The sequence below is a fragment of the Diabrotica virgifera genome, chromosome 8, assembly GCF_917563875.1.
Source record: "Diabrotica virgifera virgifera chromosome 8, PGI_DIABVI_V3a".
NCBI lineage: Eukaryota > Metazoa > Arthropoda > Insecta > Coleoptera > Chrysomelidae > Diabrotica > Diabrotica virgifera.
This window is the reverse complement of record NC_065450.1, coordinates 196,058,029-196,081,619: the sequence shown is the minus strand read 5'-3', so window position 1 is coordinate 196,081,619 and position 23,591 is coordinate 196,058,029. Positions and strand designations below refer to the sequence as shown.

The following is a 23,591-nucleotide window of genomic DNA, read 5'->3' as shown; positions in this document are numbered from 1 at the left end:
CAAATAGAATAACTCTTAAACTAATTAATGGATCGGTCTCAAATTTTGAGGGTTTGCTAAGTACCCCAATGTCCAACTTTGGGTGAAACACTAAAGTTCTAAGGCAGTTTTAGTAAAAGTTATTAAGAAATAACGATTTTCACTTATTTTGCAGTTTGCGTAGCAACAAATCAACTTTTTAACTTTCAAAAATCGGCATTTTGAAGGTTTTTCAATGTTCTAAAAAACTGAATTTTGTAATTTTATGTCAACTATTTAGTTTTTGAATGGAGTGCAAAAAATCGAAAAAATCGCGATTTTTGCACTAAATTGTTAATAATTAAAAAACGGACGCGAACTCTAGGCAGGAAACAGGTAGGTTTTCATCCTATAGGTATACAATAACTAAAAAAGTAGTCAGCTACCTGGATCTTTGAGTGTCCCGAGAAAATCCTTATTACCCTGGACTAATAATAAAAAAGTGACTTACTTTGATATCCTCGACCTTGATGTCGAGCTTGTCTTCGAAATCGAAGTCTTTCATGAGTTCGTAGTCGTGATAATTCGAGATATCGGAGATGAGATCCTTGAAGGTGGCCGACGAGATGATCTCGTCGTTGGTGTCGTCACCGATCAGATCGGGGAATCCCCCGAAGCCGGCGCCTCCGTTCGCGGCGGCATCCTTTTCTAGCGCGGCTGCGCATTGGTCCAAGTCGGCGAAATCGTTGTCGGGTTCCTGCTTCACGCATTCTACCAAAGTGCCGACGTCCAGACCTGGAAAAATGAAACGTGAAAAAAAGAGTGCAGTGAGATAAACACGAGAAAGAAAAATATAATCCAACATACACATAAACAATAGGTTTGTTCTAGCATCAGTTTCAAACGGTTTGAACCCATCAGCGAATAGTCGACCAGCGCGATTAGAGGGGATAGCACTGGTGATTCCAATCAATGGGAGCAAGAATAGGATATTATGTGTTGACACCATATATCTATCGCTCGTCGGCAAATTCAAACAAGAATATAACTCCAGACCATCTTTTACCACCTTTAGTCCAGACAAATTAATATATGTATTTAATATATTTTTTACCATCAAAAATGATATATTTTAATCAAATATTGTATCAAATGTAATTTGCAGAATAATTTTGAATTACGTTCCGCTAATGAACTCGCTTTTTTGTCCTTCAAAGTAGAAAAAAGTTTCAATTATATTGCTTAATAGTATAATTGTCTAACAATTTTAACTGTACTAATCCCCAAGTATAAATTTTTAAGTGCTAAACTGATTGATTTACGATGAGTAACCGGGTTGTAAAAATACCGGCATATGCCTAGATAAAGGGACATCGGTTTACTCGAATTTCATAACATACAAAAATATTATCTTTGAATTTGCCGACGGGCGAAATATCGATGGACCCGACTTTTACCTCCGAATTCTATCCTACTGCATGGATTCTAATGACGTTTTGGGCCTAGCCTCTACTTATCTCCTAATTGAAAGTATACCCTACGCCGATGTGTGCTTTTATCTTGGGGGTGGTTCCCACCCCTTCTTAGGGGTGGAAAATTTTTTGGTTAAAATTACCACGGAATTCGCTAGAGAACCTAATTCTAAGCAAAAACTGTTCTATAATTTTTCTTTAAACTCAATACTTTTTGAGATATTCGTGGTTGACAATTGGCAATTTTCATTGAAACATTTCGAACGGTTTTTGGCGAATACCTTAAAAACTATGCATCTAACTAAAAAAACTATATTAAACATTTTTGTAGGTTATAAAAAACAAAGAGACACTTCCCTTCATAAATCTTCTAGTTATAATACAAAACGAGATATGGTAGGTGAAAATAGTTTATTTTTTGGTACATTCTCAAATTGGTGTATTCAACTTGAAATAATAGAGAAATGGTCGATTTTAGGTGTATAATGCTACTAATACCTTTTGTAGTGCTTGAAAAGACCTTTAAAATCAAGTATATTAAAGGTCCATTACAATAAAACTAAGCGAGATATGCTGCAAACAACATTGATAATGATTTTTAAGACTAATGTATTTTAAGAAAAGATGAGAAGTAATTTTAACCCCCGTCGACCAAAATGTAAATACATGGTTTTCCTTCTACAATACCTTTTATTATAGTGTTATTTCTATGTTCAAAAAGTTGGACGGGTTTAAAATGAGTGGTGTTTGAAAAAAAAAGATCAAATTATAGAGCGTATTTTTAAATTTTCTTAAAAATCTTCCTTTTTCTCCATGTAACTTGAAAATGATAAGAGATACAGTAATGAAAAATAAAAAGGAAATTTTTATCTGACAAAGCCCTACATTTTTGTGTGGTATCGTTTTTTCGTATCTCTTATATTTTTCGAGTTACATGGAGGAAAAGGAAGATTTTTAAGAAAATTTAAAAATGCGCTCTATAATTTGATCTTATTTTTTTCAAAAACCATTCATTTTAATCCAGCCCAACTTTTTGAACATAGAAATAACACTATAATAAAAAGTATTGTAAAAGGAAAACGATGTATTTAAATTCTGATGGATGAGGGGTTAAATATACTTCTCATTTCTTATTAAAATACATTAGTCATTAACTTTTTGCAGAATATCTCGCTTAGTTTGCATGTAATCGACAATTAATATTGCTCATTTTAAAGGTCTTTTCAAGCACTACAAAAGTTAGTATCATTATACACCTAAAATCGACAGTTTCTCTGTTATTTCAAGTTGAATACACCGATTTGAGCATGCAGCAAAAAACAAACTCTTCTTACCTACCATATCCCTCTTTGCATTTTAACTAGAAGATTCATGAAGGAACGAATCTCTTTGTTTTTTTATAACCTACAGAAATATTTTATATAGTTTTTTTGTTAGATGCATAGATTTTAAGGTATTCGCAAAAATCCGTCCGAAAAGGTGTCATTTTTCAATGAAAATGGCCAATTTTCAACCACGAATAACTCAAAAAGTATTCAGTTTTCAAAAAATAATCATAGAACAGTTTTTGCTTAAAATTAGGTTCTCTAGCCTTTCCCGTGGCTATTTTAACCAAAACATTTTTCATCCCCCAGAAGGGGTGGGAACCACCCCCAAGATAAAAGCGCACATCGGCATAGGGCAGACTTTGTTTCTTGAGCTATTCCCTACTTACTGTGAAAATATCAAGTAAATCGATGTAGTAGGATGGAATTCGGAGCTAAATACTCTCACTGACTGCCCTAAAAAGAGATATTTGGATAATTCAAAAAACAAAACCTTAGTAATACCTTCAGGATAATACAAGAGGAGTATGAAACAAAATCAGCCCTCCAATTTTTCCACAGAATTTTTTAAAATTAGGAGAAAAAACAACGCTTCCATTCACCCCCGTATAATGTCATATAAGCAAAAAATTTTTGTAACCGGAATAATAACAAACGACATCAATACATGTACCTACAAAATGATGCAAGAATCTTGAAAATCGGAGTACAAATAATAAAGTTATAGATTGTCAAACTTAATCAAAAATTTTGGTTGGCGGAATTATGTGCAGGTGAGTGTATAATACATACAGGGTGAGTTTTTAGTGCGGGATCGGTCGATAATTCCATTACGGTATAGAATATCGAAAAAAGTTATTTAGAAAAAATGTAGGCAATGGTATTCTCCACGCTTGGAAAATATGTCCATTTCTACAGGGTGATCAATAACAGCGTGGTATATCAAACATATAATTTTTTAAATGGGACACCCTATATATTTTTTCATATTTATATTCCCCTCATAATTCTTGTTCATATAATATAGGGTTTTGCATTACTATACAGAGTATTTAACAAGTTATGACCATTTTTATTTCGAAATCCCTATGAGATTAACACCCTGTATATAAAGAAGTAATTCATAGACAATAATTTGTTTTATGTAGTAAGATAAACAATATACTGTAATTTTTAAATTAAGTCTAATTGAAATCATCGACGAATGTTTGTATACAGGGTGAACTACAAAACCAAATTACGATTTTCTCTATTTTTTAAATGGATCACCCTATATTTTATTTTTCAGAAATATTGTATTTATTATACTCTTTCATTTTTATATAGCATTCGCTATATCTAAACTTATTACTTTCGGAGATATTTTTAGTTTTCTTCAACTTTCGGGAATACATTCAATTTTTCTAGTAGAAATAAGTTGGTATTGAATGATAATTAAACGAAATTATTTTTATTCAATAAATAACTAACACAAAATATAAACCATAGCAATATGCAATGAATGTATCAATAAATGTGACATTAAGGAATTATCATATTTCCCTAATATACAAGAATCATACAATTCCTACAAAAAAAATATAGGTATCTTGTGTATAATAAAATTACAAGATTATTTTTATTTAATAAACAACTCACACAAAACATAAATCAAAACAATATACAACTAATTTAATAGTTTTTAGATTATTATATCAACAGCATTCTATATAAAAAAACCTTGTATACCAGAAGCATCCAACAACGCTTGATGATATGAAAAATAGAATAAAAGAAGCTTTTAATAATATTGACTTAAAAATGCTAGAAATGTGGCTCGGTCATTTGAATATGGTTACAAAATTGCATAGACGTTGAAAGTGGTCATTTTCAACATTTACTTTAGACTTATATCCTTAACATCACATTAATTGGTACATTCATTAAATTTTGTTATGGTTTATTATTTTTTTGTTAGTTATTTATTGAATGAAAATATTTGTTATATTATTACATAATACTTATTTGTTAAGTTATTTATATTTATAATTGAATGTATTCCCGGCAAATGAAGAAAATTAAAAATATCTCAGAAACTAATAAGTTTAGGTATAGGAGATGCTATATAAAAATGAAACAGTATCATAAATACAATATTTCAAAAAAAAATAAAATATTGGGTGATCTATTAAAAAAAATTGAGAAAATCGTAATTTTGTTTTGTAGTTTAAAAGTACTTATAAAAATGAATGTTCTACTAAAAAATTCTTGGCTTAGAATGCTGTTGATATACCAATCTAAAAACTGTTACATCAGTTGTATATTGTTTTGATTTATGTTTCATGTAAGTTATTTATTGAATAAAAATAATCTTGTTATATTATTATATACAATACAAAGTTTTTTTGTAGGAATTTTACGATTCTTGTATATTAGGGAAATATGATAATTTCTTAATATCACATTTATTGGTATATTCACTGCATATTGCTATGGTTTATATTTTGTGTTAGTTATTTATCTAATAAAAATAATTTTGTTTAATTATCACTCAATACTAACTTATTTCTACTAGAAAAATTGAATGTATTCCCGAAATTTGAAGAAAACTAAAAATATCTCGGAAAGTAATCAGTTTAGATATAGGGAATGCTATATAAAAATGAAAGAGTATATTAAATACAATAATGTTGAAAAATAAAATATAGGGTGATCCATTTAAAAAAATAGAGAAAATCGTAATTTGGTTTTGTAGTTCACCCTGTATACTAATATTCGTCAATGATGTGAATTGGACTTAATTTAAAAACTACAGTATATTGTTTATTTTATTACATAAAACAAATTATTGTCTACGAATTACTTCTTTATATACAGGGTGTTAATCTCATAGTGATTTCGAAATAAAAATGGTCATAACTTGTTAAATACTCTGTATAGTAATGCAAAACCATATATTATATGAACAAGAATTATGAGTGGAATATAAATATGAAAAAATATATAGGGTGTCCCATTTAAAAAATTATATATTTGATATACCACGCAGTTACTGATCACCCTGTAGAAATGGACATATTTTCCAAGCGTGGAGAATATCATTGCCTACATTTTTTTTAAATAACTTTTCTCGATATTTTATACCGTAATGGAGTTATCGACCGATCCCGCACTAAAAACTCACCCTGTATTTATAGAATGCTGAGAATATCGACAGCAAGGATCACGACAAAGGAAGTTCTAGGAAGAATGAAGAAGGAACCGGAGATTGCGTTTACCATAAAATTGCAATATCTCGAACACGTTATGAGAAATCAGCACCGTTACTCCCTGCTGCAGTCCATGTTGCAAGGTAAAGTCAAAGGTAAGCGAGGACCCGGTAGAAGGAGAATATCATGGCTGCGGAATTTGAGAACATGGTTTAAGAAAACTTCAACGGAACTGTTTCGACCGCAGCGAGCAAACTTATGATTGCCAATATGATTTCCAGCATCCGAAACGGATAGGAACCAGAAGAAGAAGAATTATACAGGGTGTCCCCGAAAATAGTGCGTTCCTTTAAGGTATGGATATAATACACAATTTAGAACAAAAAAGTCCTATAACATTTTTTTTCTAAAGTTAACAGTTTCCAAGAAAAAAATTACATTGTTCTCCATATAAGTGAATTTTTATTTTCATAAAGGGCCTAGCCGGATAAGATGGTGAAAAGTGCCCCCAACTCGATTTAAATTCTATATAGGCCACTTTTTAGCACATATAGAGGAACTCACTTTCTGAAATTTTTAGCCCCCTAGGTGGTCACGTGACCCCCCTAGAGCCTAATAAGTCTTTTTATGTTTTTATTTTTTATCTCAGCCGCATCAAGAGATAGCCAAAAACTTTATTTAAAAAAGTTATAAGTTTCAAAAAGATCTATATGAAAATTTTTTTTTATTTTTTGGCGGGAAATTCGAATTTTTAGAACAATTTTAAACTTTTAAATAACTCTGAAAAAAAAACTACGACACTCGTTTTTACGAAAATAAATTATAACGTGTATTTTTGCTCAATATTTCACCCTCAATTTTTTCAGATTTTTAAAATTGGTGAAACGTACCTTTAAAAATAAAAAACCGCATTTTTTCGGTTTTTTTTTTCGTTTTTTGATACAATTTTATACATATTTTTCCAAAAAGGTAACACCGTCACTAGAACAGGTAAAAAACTGAAAAATAATTGGGGTTTGCTTTATAAAATTTTTTTGTAACGCCATCCATTTTTAAGATACAGGGCGTTGAAGAAAACAAAATTTTACACATTTTTTATGATTTTGCTGAAACTACTGGCAACATTGTAATAAAACTTGGCGGGTTTTAATAGATAGTTATTGTGCATGTTTTGACATACAATTAAGGATTTGATATTCATCATTGGCGCGCATAGGGGTAATGGTCTGAACTTTTTAAAAAATAAAGATAGTACGCCACGGACATATTTTAAATTAACAATCGTTTTTGAATTCCTCGTTCAATTTGTGACAAAAAATCTCTCTTCTTATTTTTTCATACGACGCACCATTTTTATTTAAAAAATAAAAGATCTTAATCCTTACAAAGCATTCGAACTTCTAGTATATCTACATACAGAAACTCGTACATCCATTATAAAAATTAATTTGAATACTTTGGAAGCGTTAAGATATTTTATTTTTTGCAACAAAACGGCGCGTCGTATCAAAAAATGGGAAGAAAGATTTTTTGTCACAAATGGAACGAGGAATTCAAAATTGATTGTTAATTTGAAATATGCCAGTGGCGTACCATCTTTTTTTCTTTAAAAATTTAGACCATTACCCGTATGCGCGCCAATGATGAATATCAAATCCTTAATTGTATGTCAAAACATGCAAAATAACTACCTCCTAAAACCCGCCAAGTTTTATTACAATGTTGCCAGTAGTTTCAGCAAACTCATAAAAAATGTGTAAAATTTTGTTTTCTTCAACGCCCTGTATCTTAAAAATGGATGGCGTTACAAAAAAATTTTATAAAGCAAACCCCAATTATTTTTCAGTTTTTTACCTATTCTAGTGACGGTGTTACCTTTTTGGAAAAATATGTATAAAATTGTATCAAAAAAAGAAAAAAAAAACCGAAAAAATGCGGTTTTTTATTTTTAAAGGTACGTTTCACCAATTTTAAAAATCTGAAAAAATTCAGGGTGAAATATTGTGCAAGAATACATATTATAATTGATTTTCATAAAAACGAGTGTCTTAGTTTTTTTTTCAGAGTTATTTAAAAGTTTAAAATTGTTCTAAAAATTCGAATTTCCCGCCAAAAAATTAAAAAACAATTTTTCATATAGATCTTTTTGAAACTTACAACTTTTTTAAATAAAGTTTTTGGCTAGCTCTTGATGCGGCTGTGATAAAAAATAAAAACATAAAAAGCCTAATTAGGCTCTAGGGGGGTCACGTGACCACCTAGAGGGCTAAAAATTTCAGAAAGTGAGTTCCTCTATATGTGCTAAAAAGTGACCTATATGGAATTTAAATTGAGTTGGGGGCACTTTTCACCATCTTACCCGGCTAGGCCCTTTGAATGGCATGGCAACGTAGCCTAGAAGAACTTGCGGTGACTGGCAATTTAACCTAATAACCCCTTGTTTATTTACTTTGAGGTGTGATTTTTGGGGTTGTTGACATCGTATACCTGCAAAATAATGGATATGGCCTTGGTTGACATTTACATTATTTTACCTACCAGATGCAATTGACAAGGTTTTAGGTCGGGAAGGTCATGCACTGACGCTATATTTATAATGAGGCAAGTACAAGAGAAATCGTTGGAATACAACAAACCGGCATATTTATGTTTCGTGTACCTTAAGAAAGCATTTGACAGGGTCACATTAAAGGACGTTATCCACTTGTTATACTCGAGAGAGGTACCTCTAGGCCAGGGTAATAAGACAAAAATATACCCTGTTCGTGACACTCGAGCAGCCAGGGTACTGAAACGTTTTTTCGACAAGTAATACCTATAGGAACAAATTGTAACTATTTCCTGCGTAGGATCTGGCGGGCATTCTTATTTATAAACAATTAACTGTCAAAAAATGGCATTTTTCCCTTTTTTTTCAAATCAATGGAAAACAGTGAAACTTATGATTTTTTTAGTACAAATATCTGTGAGATTATGGAAAAAGCTTTAAAATGACATATTACAAAGTTTGATATACTCATTTATACTTAATATAATTGCGAAAAAAGGTCGGAATTGCAAAAAAAAATATTTTCGCAATAACTGCTGTAAAAATTGGTGTACAGGTTTGAAATTTTTATCAAATGAGGGTTCTCTGGTGCTTAATATGTGATAAAAATTTCAAAGCGATTCATTCAATTGTTTAAATTTTATTCGAATTGTTTATCTCAGTGAGCATTTTTTTTGCACTAACATAAGTCAGAAAAAAATGACGTTAGAACCATTCCACAGGTGTCAAATGGAAGAGCATGAACTATGTTTTCAACTTGGTTTAAAAAAAGCTAATAAAAAATGCATTTATTAGTAATAAATAATTGTTCAAAAGTATCGTAAATCTTTCCTTATAAACTTTTTGAATAACTTTTTCCAAAAAAATTAACTTTTTTACCCTGTTTTAAGTGCACAACTACCAAGTAATGTTATTTATATCATAATTGATAAAAAATTGTAATAAATATATATAATTTCTTATATAACAAAATAAAAAGTTTATAAGGAAAGATTTACGATACTTTTGCATAATTATTTATTACTAATAAATGCATTTTTTATTCGCTTTTTTTAAACCAAGTTGAAAATATAGCTCATGCTCTTTCATTTGACACCTGTGGAATGGTTCTAACGTCATTTTTTTCTGACTTATGTTATTGTAAAAAAAATGCTCTCTGGGATAAACAATTTGAATAAAATTTAAACAATTGAATGAACCGCTTTAAAATTTTTATCACATATTAAGCACCAAAGAACCCTTATATGACAAAAATTTCAAAGCTGTACACTAATTTTTACAATAGATATTGCGAAATTAATTTTTTTGCAATTCCGACCTTTTTTCGCAATTATATTAACAATAAATGAGTATATCAAACTTTGTAATACGTCATTTTAAAGCTTTTTCCATAATCTCAAAGATATTTGTACTAAAAAAACGATAAGTTTCACTGTTTTCCATTGATTTGAAAAAAAGGGAAAAATGCCATTTTTTGACACTTAATTGTTTATAAATAAAAATGGCCGCCAGATCCTACGCAGGAAATAGTTACAATTTGCTCTTATAGGTATTACCTGCCGAAAAAACGCTTCAGTACCCTGGGTGCTCGAGTGTCATGGAAAAAACCTTATTACCCTGGACTACTCTGGGAATACTTAAAACGATAGAAAACATCTACCAGAACAACACAATAAAAGTAAAAGTGGAAGATAAACTAACTGACCCAATTGAAGCCGGCAATGGGATAAGACAGGGGGATTCCTTGAGTCCTTTATTGTTCAACCTGATCATGGACGAAATAATAAAAAAGTAACTAAAAAAGGATACCAAATGGGAGAAAAACAATTTAAAGTAATCTGCTATGCGGACGATGCAATACTAATCTCTCAAACTGAAGATGATTTACAACGTATGCTGCACCAATTTAGCATAACCGCCAGAAACTTTAACATGTTAATTTCCTCAAAAAAGACAAAATGCATGGTTATAACAGCAGATCCAATAATATGTAAATTGGAGCTGGAAGGTCAGATAATAGAACAAGTGATGGAGTTTAAATACCTAGGCATCACACTATCTAGCTACGGAAGACTCGAAACAGAAGTGGAAGATCAAGTGAATAGAGCCGCAGGTTGCCTGAATGACACAATATGGAGAAAGAAAAATATCGGAAAAGAAATGAAAGGCAGAATTTACAAAACAGTTATCAGACCAATAATGACATACGCGGCAGAAACACGACCCGACACAGAGAGGACAAAAATATTGCTCGAAACAGCGGAGATGAAAACCCTTCAAAAAATCGATGGTAAGACTCTATGGGACAGAGCTAGAAGTACAGATATACGACGGAGATGCAAGGTGGATAACATTAATAACTGGGTAAGAAACAGAAGAATAGAATGGAATGACCACATAAGCCGAATGACAACAAATAGGGTAGTCAGGACAGCGAGAGACGGTTCCCCAATAGGAAGACGATCAGTGGGAAGACCACGAAAACGATGGAACGACAACTTACTAGAGGCACATTGAAAAAACAGACAGACTCATGTCTATACAAAAAGAAGAAGAAGAAGAAGAAGATGCAACTGACCTACAAACCTACTTTTTTAATCTTTAAATTTTTGAGTTGCGCGTTGTTGCCAGACTTCAATTTACATATTAAAATGTATTTTCGTTTTTTGGTCAAATGGATCAATTTAGAAAAAAATGTTATAAGACTTTTTTGCTCTACATTGTGCCTTCTTTTAGGATTATACCTTTAAGGAACGCACTATTTTCGGGGACACCCTGTATAAATAAAAATATGAAACTTACCAATATTTGAGGAGGAAGTGGTCTTCTGATGATCCGGATTGGCTTTGGGGGACGAAACGTCGCTCTTGACCGACGCATTGGCGTGCGTCTTGACGGTGACGTTGGTGGAAATCTGCTGGGGCTGGGAGCTGGCCGCCGAGGTCGTAAACTCCAGTTGCTGGACGATCTCCACGGAAAACTTGGTGAGCCCTTCGTTGGAGCACTGCAGCTTCACGGGCGGTTCGAAACTCTCGTTGGGAGCCCCGCCGGGGTCCAGCTCGTCGGCGGATCTTTTCAGGAACTTTTGTTGCTGCAACATGACGAGAAAAATCGAGGTTGAGGCTGGTGAGGTCGATCGGAACGGAGCGTGAGGCCGAAGTTGCTGTTGTTTCCAATTGTGGTGGCACTTTGTACGAAACTGAAGTAATTACACACGGTAACTGATTGACTTTTACTTCGGTGACGAAAACTATTTTGTTTATAGTGCGGGAAGATAACAGCAAATTCGGTTTTAAAGTAGATAATAAACATTGTTTTATTTGCAATAAAAACTCGAGATAATTTTGTATTTTTTATTGAGTATTCGTCTGAAATTTGACTGATTTCGTAAAACATAAATAATAATAAATAATGAACACGTATTCTAGGAATCGTTTGTAGGAAATGTGAGGATCCGATATACAGGGTGTTTCGTAAAGAATGGGCCGTAGCTTAAGCTTAGATTTCTGAGGTTAAAATAGGTCGATCTAAGCTAACTTACCTTAATACGAAAGTTGATAATTACCGAAATACAGGGTGTCAAAAGTTAAAATTTTATTTTATTTATTCTTGATTATTTACTGACAGGCAACAGATAACAACACGAAATTTGGTAAGTGGGGGTATTTTTGGACAAGAAATCTAAATTCACCACCAACAATGATGTATTACGCGGAGGGCGCCACATACGCCTTTCAGCGCTCATTTAATAGGTTATATTTTTTTTTGTACCCACTCTACATACTTTTTGAATCAAAACTTTTAATCTTTTTATATTTTTACATAAAAAAGGTATACTACCTTCATCTCGCTAAACTCAACCGTTTTCGAGATAAACGCATTTTAAGTCTGCGAGGCAACATAATTTTTTGCAAAATTAGTCAAGAGAAATAAGATTTTTCTCGTGACAAATCCCCCTCCAGGCCGAAACCAATTTTTTTGAGTAGTATAGACATCTATATTAATAACCTTTATGTTTCCTGCAGCCGATTTTAATGATACATAGTTATAAACAAATGAAGATCAAAAAACGGTAAATTTTCGCTTTTTTCGTCTATAACCAAAAAGTTAAGCATTTTAAACAAATTTGAGAGTAAAAAACTCATAAATCGTCTAAAAAATTTCAATATGGCGTTCGCTGAATATGTCTATCCCTATTGGTTGTTTAGAAAATTGCAAAATAAATCATAAATTTTAAGTTTTTATAAATATTCATAACTTATGTAAAAATTAAAGAACCTTTTTATTACACGAATTGCTGAGACTTCTGGTGCTTAAATTATATTTTAAATTTCAAAGCAATTGGTCAAATAGTTTTAAAGTTATTTAATTTGTTTATCCCAAATGAATTTTTTTTGCAACACTATAAATCAAAAAATTATGAGGTTACAGTAAGACTTCTGACAGTTTATAGAAGAAGAACATTTATACTATTGACTTGATTAAAAAAAAATGACAAAAAGTAATTTTAAACAGTGTAAAACTATTTTGCAAAAATACGTCGATTTTTTGCTTACTTATAAACAATTAGAATAACTTTTTAACCGTTACCCGTCGAAAAATTATTTTTTAATATTTGGAAAGATTGAATTTTTATACACATTTAGAAAGAAAAACAATTGTCCTACGACAATTGGGGACGAAGTTAGCCCCCCATTATTTTAATTCACATGTTTTTGCAAAATAATTTTGCAGTATTTACAATTATTTTTTTGTCATTTTTTTTAATTAAATTAATAGTATAAATCTTCTTCTTTCATAAACTATCCAAAGTATTAGTGTAACTTCATCATTTTCTGACTTATAGCGTAACAAAAAAAAATTAATTTGTGATAAATAAATTATATACCTTTTAAACTATTTGACCAATTGCTTTGAAATTTAGGGTATCATTTAAGCACCAGAATTCTCAGCATTCCGTGTAACAAGAACGTTTTAAGTTAATTTTTACATAAGTTATGAATATTTATAAAAACTCAAAATTTATGATTTATTTTGCAATTTTCTAAGCAACCAATAAGGATAGAAATATTCAGCGAACGCCATATCGAAGTTTTTTATACGATTTATGAGTTTCCCACTCTCAAATTTGTTTAAAATACTTAACTTTTTGGTTATAGACGAAAAAAGCGAAAATTTACCGTTTTTTGATCATCATTTGTTGATAACTATGTATATCATCAAAATCGGCTGCAGGAAACATATATGTTATTAATATAGATGTCCATACTACTCAAAAAATTTGGTTTCGGCCTGGAGGGGGTTGTGTCACCAACAGGATATTTTTTTTCCTTATTTCTCTGAACTAAATATCATTGTAGTTACATCAGAAAAATAATTTAAAACCATAAAAATTTCCAAAAATGTATCGCAAATTTCTACAAATGGAATTTGCGATGCAATGACAAAAATATGAGAACTGGCACAATTAGTCCTGTCGCTAGTGGGGGTACAACGGCCTCCTTAATTCAGATGGACTTACCCAAGTTTTTTTTATGTATTTTGACCCGTAGAACACGAATTTTTTGGGTAACAGTCGATCCGGATGTCGATAAGATTGTTATAAACAAAGAACTTGAGGAATCACATAACAGCGATTTTTCGCAAAACAATACATTTTTTTCTATTTTTTGAGTCATTCTAACCAAAAAATGTTCTTACAAGTTTTTTCGTAGGATGCATAGTTTTCGACATAAACGCGGTTGAACTTTCAAAAAATCGAAAAATTGCAATTTTTGAACCCGAATAACTTTTGATTGAAAAATAAAATAGCAATTCTGCTTACTGCATTTGAAAGTTCAAGTAAAATTATATCAATTTTGATTACCTTCATTGCTAAAAATTTATTTTTTTATTGTTAAACAAAGCTATAAACACATAGTGATTGAATGATGTTTTCAATGCATTTCTCATTTGAAATCGAACGAGTAGGCGCGCATACATACAATTTCTACGTAGATTACGTACATTAAAACGCATGCATTGGACACGGGAAACACTATGTGTTTATGGCTTTGTTTAACAAATAAAAACTTAATTTTTAGCAATGCAAATAATCAAAACCGATAGGATTCGACTTGAACTTTCAAATGCAGTAAACATAATTGCTATTTTATTTTTTTATCAAAAGTTATTCGGATTCAAAAATTGCACTTTTTAGATTTTTTGAAAGTTCAACCGCGTTTATCTCGAAAACTATGCATCTTACGAAAGAACTTGTAACACCATTTTTTGCTGAGAATCACCCAAAAAATAAAAAAAAATGTTTTGTTTTGCGAACAATCGCTGTTATGTGATTCCTCAAGTTCTTTGTTTATAACAATCTTATCGACATCCGGATCAACTGTTACCCAAAAAATTCGTGCTCTACGGGCCAAAATATATAAAAAAAACTTGGATAAGTCCATCTGAATTAAGGAGGCCGTTGTACCCCCCCTGGCGACAGGACTAAATTGTTATGGGTTTATTATGTTTATTTTTCGGGTGTAAACAATTATCTGAAAAATCTCCGGTCTTCGTTTGTCGGGAGAGTTTCTGGACACCCTGTATAGTGAGGACGTTTGAATTGGAATAATTTCATTTTCTCGAAAATGGGCGACTCTGGAGATAAATCCAGAAACATGTCGATTTTGATTTTTAAATTATAATTTTTTGCCATGTATATCATACTAGTGACATCGTCCATCTGGGAGTAATGACGTAATCGATGATTGTTTTAGATGAAAATAGGGGTCGTGTGATTACTCATTCGAAAGGTTATTCAATTCTCTATTCACTAATATAAACATTAACATATTTATTTATACAGGGTACACAAATTTTTTTTAATTAAATTAATTGAGACAAAAAGACAAATGTATGTAAGGGTAAAAAAACGTTTATTTGATAAATAAATATTGTTTTTCTCTTAAAATCAATATTAAAGCTGCCACCCACCTACCTCTTAGCAGTTTGAACATTTCATTTAAGCGAAAAGCAATGTTTATTTTTCAAATTAACATTTTTTTGTTTTCTGCCAGCAGTAAAATGTAATTTACATTCTTTTTTTTGTCTCAATTAATTTAATTGAAAAAGTTTTTTTGGACACTTTGTATAAATAATTATGTTAATGTTTATATTACTGAATAGATAATTGAATAACCTTGCAAATGAGCTATCACACGACCCCTACTCTTATTAAAAAAAAATCAACGATTACGTCATCACGCCCAGCAGGCACGGATCTAGAAATTCATAATAGGGGGGGGGCAGACTTACCTCAAATGTCAAATATTATATTTTCCAGATTTAGCCATACGACCCACACGTACTCTTAGGATAAAATACACTATATAATCCCAGATACCTACGGTATCAAAAGGATTGATAGACAATTCACGACTATTGATCTCACTGGTCGTTCTTTACCATAAAGATTAACCTTTCTACCATCAATTGGTAGGTACGCACGGATTATCTAGTAAAATACAAAGTTTTATATCTTTATTGTATCTCAAATTTGAAATGTGACTTTTCATGAGATAAGGTTTATACCCAGTGTAATGTATTTGCATTTTAAAATATCATTTTTGTTATTCTTTGAATTGAGAAAAATATTTCCGTTGTTTATGGTTCCACCGGTACCCAAACAAATGCGCCTGCAGATTATTTTTCAGAGAAGGGTGTTTTATTAGATTTTATGGCTTCTTTCAAATCTTTGGAAGCGGTTGTCGTGTAATTTAGTGTTGTACTGATATGATCGCTGAAAGTTTAGAGTTAAGAGAAAAAATAATAAATAATAAAAAAATACTTATAGACTAAATACAATAGGGGGGTCCATGTACCCGTTGACCCCCCCGTATCCGCGTCTGACGCCCAGATGGACGACGTCACTAATATGATATAAGTAAATGTATAAATATGTCAAAAAATTATTAATTTAAAAATAAAAATCGACCAGTTTCGGGATTTATCTCCAGAGTCGCTCATTCTCAAGAAAATGAATTTATTTTAACTTAAACGTCCTCACTGTATATTTTCAAAAGAAGGTCTTGCACTGAGCAAATCGAATTTTTGCAGTTCATGTTTACCACTATTTATTTTCTGAAACGAATTTGACTCGACTATAAAGATAAAATACATGTATATCGGTGTAAATTAAATACGGACAATTACTGTGACACTGCTTGTGTATCTTACGTCATTATTGATACAAAAACATTGCGATAAATTCCTCGTACAATCCACATTGCCGATATCGCGGAAAAATCACTTCCGAACACAACACTGTGTCCGCAGTCATTCAGAAAAATAAGTAATGTATGAAAAACAAGATTTGTTAATTAATAGATATGTAGGTACAGAGAAACATAAAGAACGTTCACAAAAATATAGTGCTTTCATTATCCTAACGGCCTCTTAAAAATGATGGTAATTTACTAAAAATAATCATCATCATCACGTAGCGCTACAACCCTGGGTGGGTCCTGGCTGACTGTACAACTTTCTTCCAATTTGTTCGGTCTTCCATCAACCTAGGGTCAAATGGGATGTTCATTTTTCGGAGATCTGATTGGATGTCTCCATCGCATTCTGGGACGTCCGAGTGGTCTTTTGCCTGTAGGAATCTCCTGCCATACGAGTCTTACAAGTATCTCGTTATGAAGTCTGTGCACATGGCCTGCCCATCTTAGTCCTTGTGATTTAATTTCTTGGACAATATCAGTGTCATTGTAGAGTGCTTTTAATTCGATATTGGTTCTGATCCTATACTGGTTTGTGGTGATGTCGTGGTGAGATCCGAAAATGTTTCCAAGTATTTTTCGTTCAAAACGTCTGAGCTTCTCTTCGTTTGCTTTGGTCATGGTCCACGTTTCGCATCCATATGTTAGTACTGGTCTGACGATAGATTTATAGATTTTGATCTTTGATCTTCTTGTAAGATTTTTTGATTTTATAAGCTTATCCAGTGCGAATAGACAGCGATTTGCCCATTGGATTCTGTCTTTTATTTCTTCAGTAACATCGTTGTCAGCTGTGACTAGTGATGTGAGTCGAGAATATTTCCAAGCGAATATTCGCGAACATTGGAAAGTTTCCGAGAATATTCGCCCATAAAAAATGGAAATATTCTCCTGGCCGCGAATATTCCCGGAAACTTTCAATGGAAAATTCTCGAGAATATTTCCGAGAACTTTCGAGAATGTTTCCGAGAACTTTCCATAATATTTCCGAGAACTTTTTGAGAATATAAAGCATTTACATTAGGCATTCAGTGTGATGGCTGGTAATATAAGAAACCAATCTGTTATTAACTTTAAGGGCGTTTAGACGCCGCGACACATGCGAGCAATTTATCGTGACGATAAATTGCTACGATTTATTGATATTTTAAAGCTGTTTAGACGCTGCGATAAATTGTTGCGATCAATTAAGTGGCGTTTAGACGCCGTGATAAATGCGAGCAATTTATTGTGACGATAAATTGCTACGATTCATTGATTTTGATAAAGCTGTTTAGAAGCTGCAATATATTGTCGCGATTGATTATAAACTGAAACAACTTTATAGTTACAATCAATAATTGATACAATCCGATAGGTACCAACTCCAATCCAATTCCAAACCTGATACCTCGCTGCGATGTACCGTTTACACTCAACGATAAATTGAAACAACTCGATTGATATCGATAAATTGCACGGATTTATCGCTGTGTCTAAACGCTGCCTTATAAACTGAAACAACTCGATCGTTACAATAAATTGATGCAATCCGATATCAACTCCAATCCCCCAATTCCGATAAATCGCTGCAATGTACAGTTTACACTCAACGATAAATTGAAACAACTCGATTCATATCGATAAATTGCTGCGATTTATAGCGGTGTCTAAACTCTGCTTTGACAACACCTGAACCAGTAATGTGTATACTTAACACTTTTTACAGATTGTGAAAAGCACACAGCTGAATATCTTTTACAAGAAATAATAAATAGTACATAATATAATATAAAGGAAGTCGGCCAGAAAAATTTTGTGGGATTGTTACAGACAATGCAGCCCAATGGATCATTTTGCCAAAGGCAAAATGATCGATAAAAAACAAATCTAATTTTATTGAAGCATATTCCTGTGTTTCTCATAGATTAAATTTGCTGGTGTCTGATTTGATGAACCTACATTCTCTTAAAAATGTTGAGGCATGTTAAAAAGAAATTGTTAAAAAGGTAACTAATTCCCACATATATCTCTTGCCCGATTTAGTACAATCTAGCTTCAAAACTACAATAAAGTTATATCATTAAAACTTCCTGTAAAAACTAGATCGGTTTCAATCCTTAATTATTGTAAAATAGCCTTATTGTGTTTGAAAGTGCTTTACAAAAATGCTTATGGTCATAGAGGGAGAAAATTTAAAATTTTCACGGAATTTTAAATAAAACTGTCTGGATGATGAAATATTTTGAATAAAGTTGCAAAAAGTAGCAGTTGTGCTAACACCAATAATAATTGTAAAATGGATTACTTTATTGGAAGGCAATATGTTTAAAATATCCCAAGTTGTCGAGGCATTTAAGGACATAGCAAATATTTTTACCGGGAATATTCCATTACTTCCAATCAGTAAGCCCGAGGAAAAGGAATGCTTATATCTAAATTAGAAAAAAAAAGAAGAAAAAAATGGCAGTGAAGCCTGTGCACTATGCTGCAAACTTACTTGATTCTTTTAACAGGACAAAGCAACACTGGTAAAGAGCATTATATATTAGCTAAGCAGTGTATAGACAAATTATTAACCAACCATCCCAAGTTTATTAACAATAAAGAAAACATTTTTACAGAACTAACATACAATAGACATACAACATACATACAATACCCACTAACATACAATAGGCTAACAAGAAAAATAAAATATTTCCATAAGTTTCCGAAAGTTTCCAATATTCCCGGAAAGTTTCCGGAAACTTTCCGGCGTTTAAATCTTCCCGGAAATTTTACATCACTAGCTGTGACTATGCCCCCCTCCCTCAAATACTTAAAACGTTGTGCTCTTTCGAAATTGAAGGTGTTGACCGTCACATTTTGTCCTATCCTGTCTCTTCGTGTCGTTCTATTTATACACATATAAATATTTCGTCTTCTCTTCATCAATCTGCAGCCCTACTTCACTTGTTGCTCTTTCCGCCTTGTTGAAAATGTCTTTTATGGATAGGATGGAGTCCCACAAACGAGATCAATGTCATCTGCTTATGCTAGTATTAGCTTGGGACCTTGAACCGATAGCAATTCTGTTTTTATTTCGGCTGACCTCATGTCTTTCTCTAATACAAAGTCTATGAAGAGATTGTGTATGGGGTATGGGTCTGTTATACTCCCATCCCTTTTCTAGAAGCTGTCTCAGCGTGAATAGTTGATCTATTGTTGATCTGTTTGCCCTAAAACCGGCTTGATATTCTCCTAGAACATTTTCAGCATAAGGGGTTAGTCTACTAAGAATGATGTTTGAGAGGATTTTATATGCCATGTTCGGGAGTGAAATTCCTCTATAATTCGCGCATTTTGCTTTGTCTCCTTTTTTGTGGATGGGCACTATGGTGTTTTCCTTCCATCTTAGTCTGGACAGATTATCAGAGAATAGGCCAATTTTGGGAAAAGTTATTTACCAGCAATTTTATTGCTGGAATCGAATCCTATGATTGTATATATTAATAATATAGGTATGCGAAGTCCGCAGATAGTGTGCTACTTTTTTTATAAATAAAATGGCGTCCGAAAATCGTGTTTTTTTTCAATTATTGTTCTATAACTCCAAAGATTTTAACTTTACACCAAAAACAGCCAAATAAAAATTCACCGTAATTAAATTCTACATAGAGACGTGTTTTTCCCGATTTACTTCGACAAAAATTTTTCCCGGAAAATTCGGGGTTTTCCAACAAAATCTTTAATTTTCAACTAAAATTTTAGATAAGTAATTGTTTATCAATTATTAAATAACTTGGTAATATCAAAGCTCTTTTCGTATAGATTACAATTCCAGAAGCCGATGGAAATTGAATGAACAGTTTAGCAACAATTGAATTGTTAAATAAAAATATATAATAACCACAATAATTAAGATACATAAGAATAACTATGATTTTTGTATAAAAAGACACTGTACCTATCTAATGTACTTTACAGAATTGAAATTGGACTATTTAAGCGGCCTCAGGAATATTTTAAAATTATAAACAATTTTTTGGCTTATAAACAAATAGAATATCTCGGGAAATATTAAATTAAATTAAATCATGATAACGGTATTGGAAAAAAGGGGCAGGTTGCTTCTTTTAAAAGAAAAACCTTTTAGTTGTGATGAGTGGTTCCTGTCCTGAGATGCAATCGGTCAAACTTGACCGGCATTAACGGCAAAGATATAAACAATAGGATCATAATTTTCGAACTATCACCTTTTTATTTCGGTCCTCTTTCTCCACACCAATTTTCATATCTTTAAAATACTCATAACATATATTATTATAATATCGATATTACGAGTGAAAATTGCCAAAAATAGCAAACTTTCAATCAAAAATTAGGTTGGAGAAAATGTAATCTCAAAGCTCAAAATCGGTATACGTTAAAAAATGCATTTTCTCGGCTTCCCATGAAGCAATTTTCTTCATTCTATTTTTGTTCCCAAGTAACTCGAGTAGAGCCATCTAACTAATGCATTATTAAATGTCACAGTTGCTTTTGTTTTGTTATAATAAATTAATTTATTTATTATAACAAAATTTTTTAATTTGTTTAAATAAAGATTGTCTAAATAATTATACAGCTTTCAAATGATAATATTTGTATTTTTAACGTCAAAAGGTACACATGTAGTTTTCTTTTGTTTGACAAGTTTGACATTTAATAATGCGTTCGTTAGATGGCTCTACTCGAGTTACTTGGGAACACAAAAAGAATGAAGAAAATTGCTCCATGGGAAGCCGAGAAAATGCATTTTTTAACGTATACTGATTTTGAACTTTCAGATTTCATTTTCTCCAACCTAATTTTTGATTGGAATTTTGCTATTTTTGTCAATTTTCACTCGTGATATCGATAGTTTTTATTATAATAATATATGTTGTGAGTATTTTAAAGATATGAAAATTGGTGTGGAGAAAGAGGACAAAAATAAAAAGGTGATAATTTAAAAATTATGATCCTATTGTTTATATCTTTGCCGTAACTGCCGGTCAACTTTGACCGGTTGTATCTCAGGAACATCTCATCACAATTAAACGTTTGTTCTTTTAAAAGCGCCCTGCCGCTTTTTCCAATACCGTTTTCATGATTTAATTTAATTTAATATTTCCCGAAATATTCTATTTGTTTATAAGCCAAAAAATTGTTTTTAATTTTAAAATATTCTTGAGGCCGCTTAAATAGTCCAATTTCAATTCTGTAAAGTACATTAGATAGGTACAGTGTCTTTTTATACAAAAATCATAGTTATTCTTATGTATCATAATTATTGTGGTAAGTTTTGTTTCTTCTTACTATTCTTTGAAATTCTAGTTCTTCTGTGTTAGTTTTTTTGTCTTTTGAATATTTATTTCTAGGCCGGTCTCTTTTGTCCCTATTTTAATTGGGAATAGGTATATTACATATTTTACATAAATTTTTGTAAATGTAGTTTAACCAGCTCAAATTCTTAGAGTTTGGAACCTAAAAAATTTGCAAAATTATTTAATTAGGATTTATGTCGATTTAATTAACTTACATATTTTCAACATTAGAAGATTTATAGAAGGGGGATTATTTTTAGTAGAACTAACTGATAACTTTTTTAAAATCTTTGTAGTTATTTGGCTGCCGCCTGGAATTTTTTGTTTATAAAGATAGATATATTCCTTCTTCTGATAAGAAAATGACATAGTGAAAAATAGAAGCTTAAAGCGACAACTGATAGGTAAAGAAAAAAGATCTTATTATTTTTCTTCGACTGTCAAAATTTGTCGAATACATTATCTCCTCCTTCAACTTAAATTGAATGAATAAAATGTAACCTAAGAACAATTTGGAAATGTTCAAATTATGCAACTGTTACTCAACGAGCGTTCGTGACACCAAAACTTATGCACTGATAACTTTATAGCACAATAGATAATTTACTGTCTTTGTTTTTAAAAGTGCCATGAACAAGAAACACCAACCTACTGTTTTAACGTACTTAAGAGTTCATCTGGAAGTTGTCGATACGAGGGAGGAGGCAGATTTACTGAGAAATGAACAAAACTGAGAGTGAAGCATTAACAACAGAACTTGATTTACAAATATTAGTCCAAGTAATGAAGCTTCAAATAGACAAAACCTCGCATTTTTTACAGAATGAATCGATTTGTTTGAATAGTCCAAGGATCAAAATCTATATGATGCCGAAAGGCGCTTTTACCATGGGGGTGGTTGCCACCCCATCTTGGGGGTGGAAATTTTTTATTATATTTTGATCGCAAAAGTTGGTAAAAACGTTCATTCTAAGCAAAAAACGTTCTGTTGGCTCTTCTTCGTCAAATGCTAAATATTGTAGTTTCAAAGTCAAAAGACGGGAAAACTATGCCTTTTTTCGAGGATGACTGATTGAAACTAATTTAAAGTATTTAAAAATAAATATCTATCTCGAGAAATAAAAAAAAGTCTCTAGCTCAAAAATTAAGTGACTTATAATGAAAAGAATGCCAGTCCCCATTTTTTTTCAGCGAAAAATGATCGCAAGCAACCCCCTAAACACCACCCTAATTAAAATTAGTCATTAACCATATTTGGTCTCTTTTATTTATGTATTATTAATAGTGTAACAAAATAATTATTGACCTACCCTCGTATACCAGCTCCCGTCTCCGCACAGACAGAACACTATCGATGTTTCGAGATACGCCGATGCAGCGCCGATGACGTGCAAGCGGTCACATGGACATAGCTGGAGATATATAGATATTTCTGGAATATCTGTATCGCATATATAAATAGGACATATTTGTAAATAGAGTTAGTTTTAAGCTAAAAGTTGTAAAGTAAAGTCTGTAAAAAATAAATTC

The 23,591-nt window shown here is 31.8% G+C and overlaps 1 protein-coding gene across 1 annotated transcript in view; it reads right to left on the bottom strand.

Moving 5' to 3' along the window:
* Positions 1-23,591, bottom strand: part of LOC114344508 (neurogenic protein mastermind-like) — a 229,043-nt gene that overhangs the window by 113,811 nt on the left and 91,641 nt on the right. Inside the window, exons 3-4 of the mRNA XM_050659776.1 lie at positions 11,294-11,582; positions 470-753 (exon numbers count right to left, since the gene is read on the bottom strand). Coding sequence (XP_050515733.1) covers positions 470-753; positions 11,294-11,582 — 573 coding nt within the window. The remainder of the gene's footprint in view (positions 1-469; positions 754-11,293; positions 11,583-23,591) is intronic.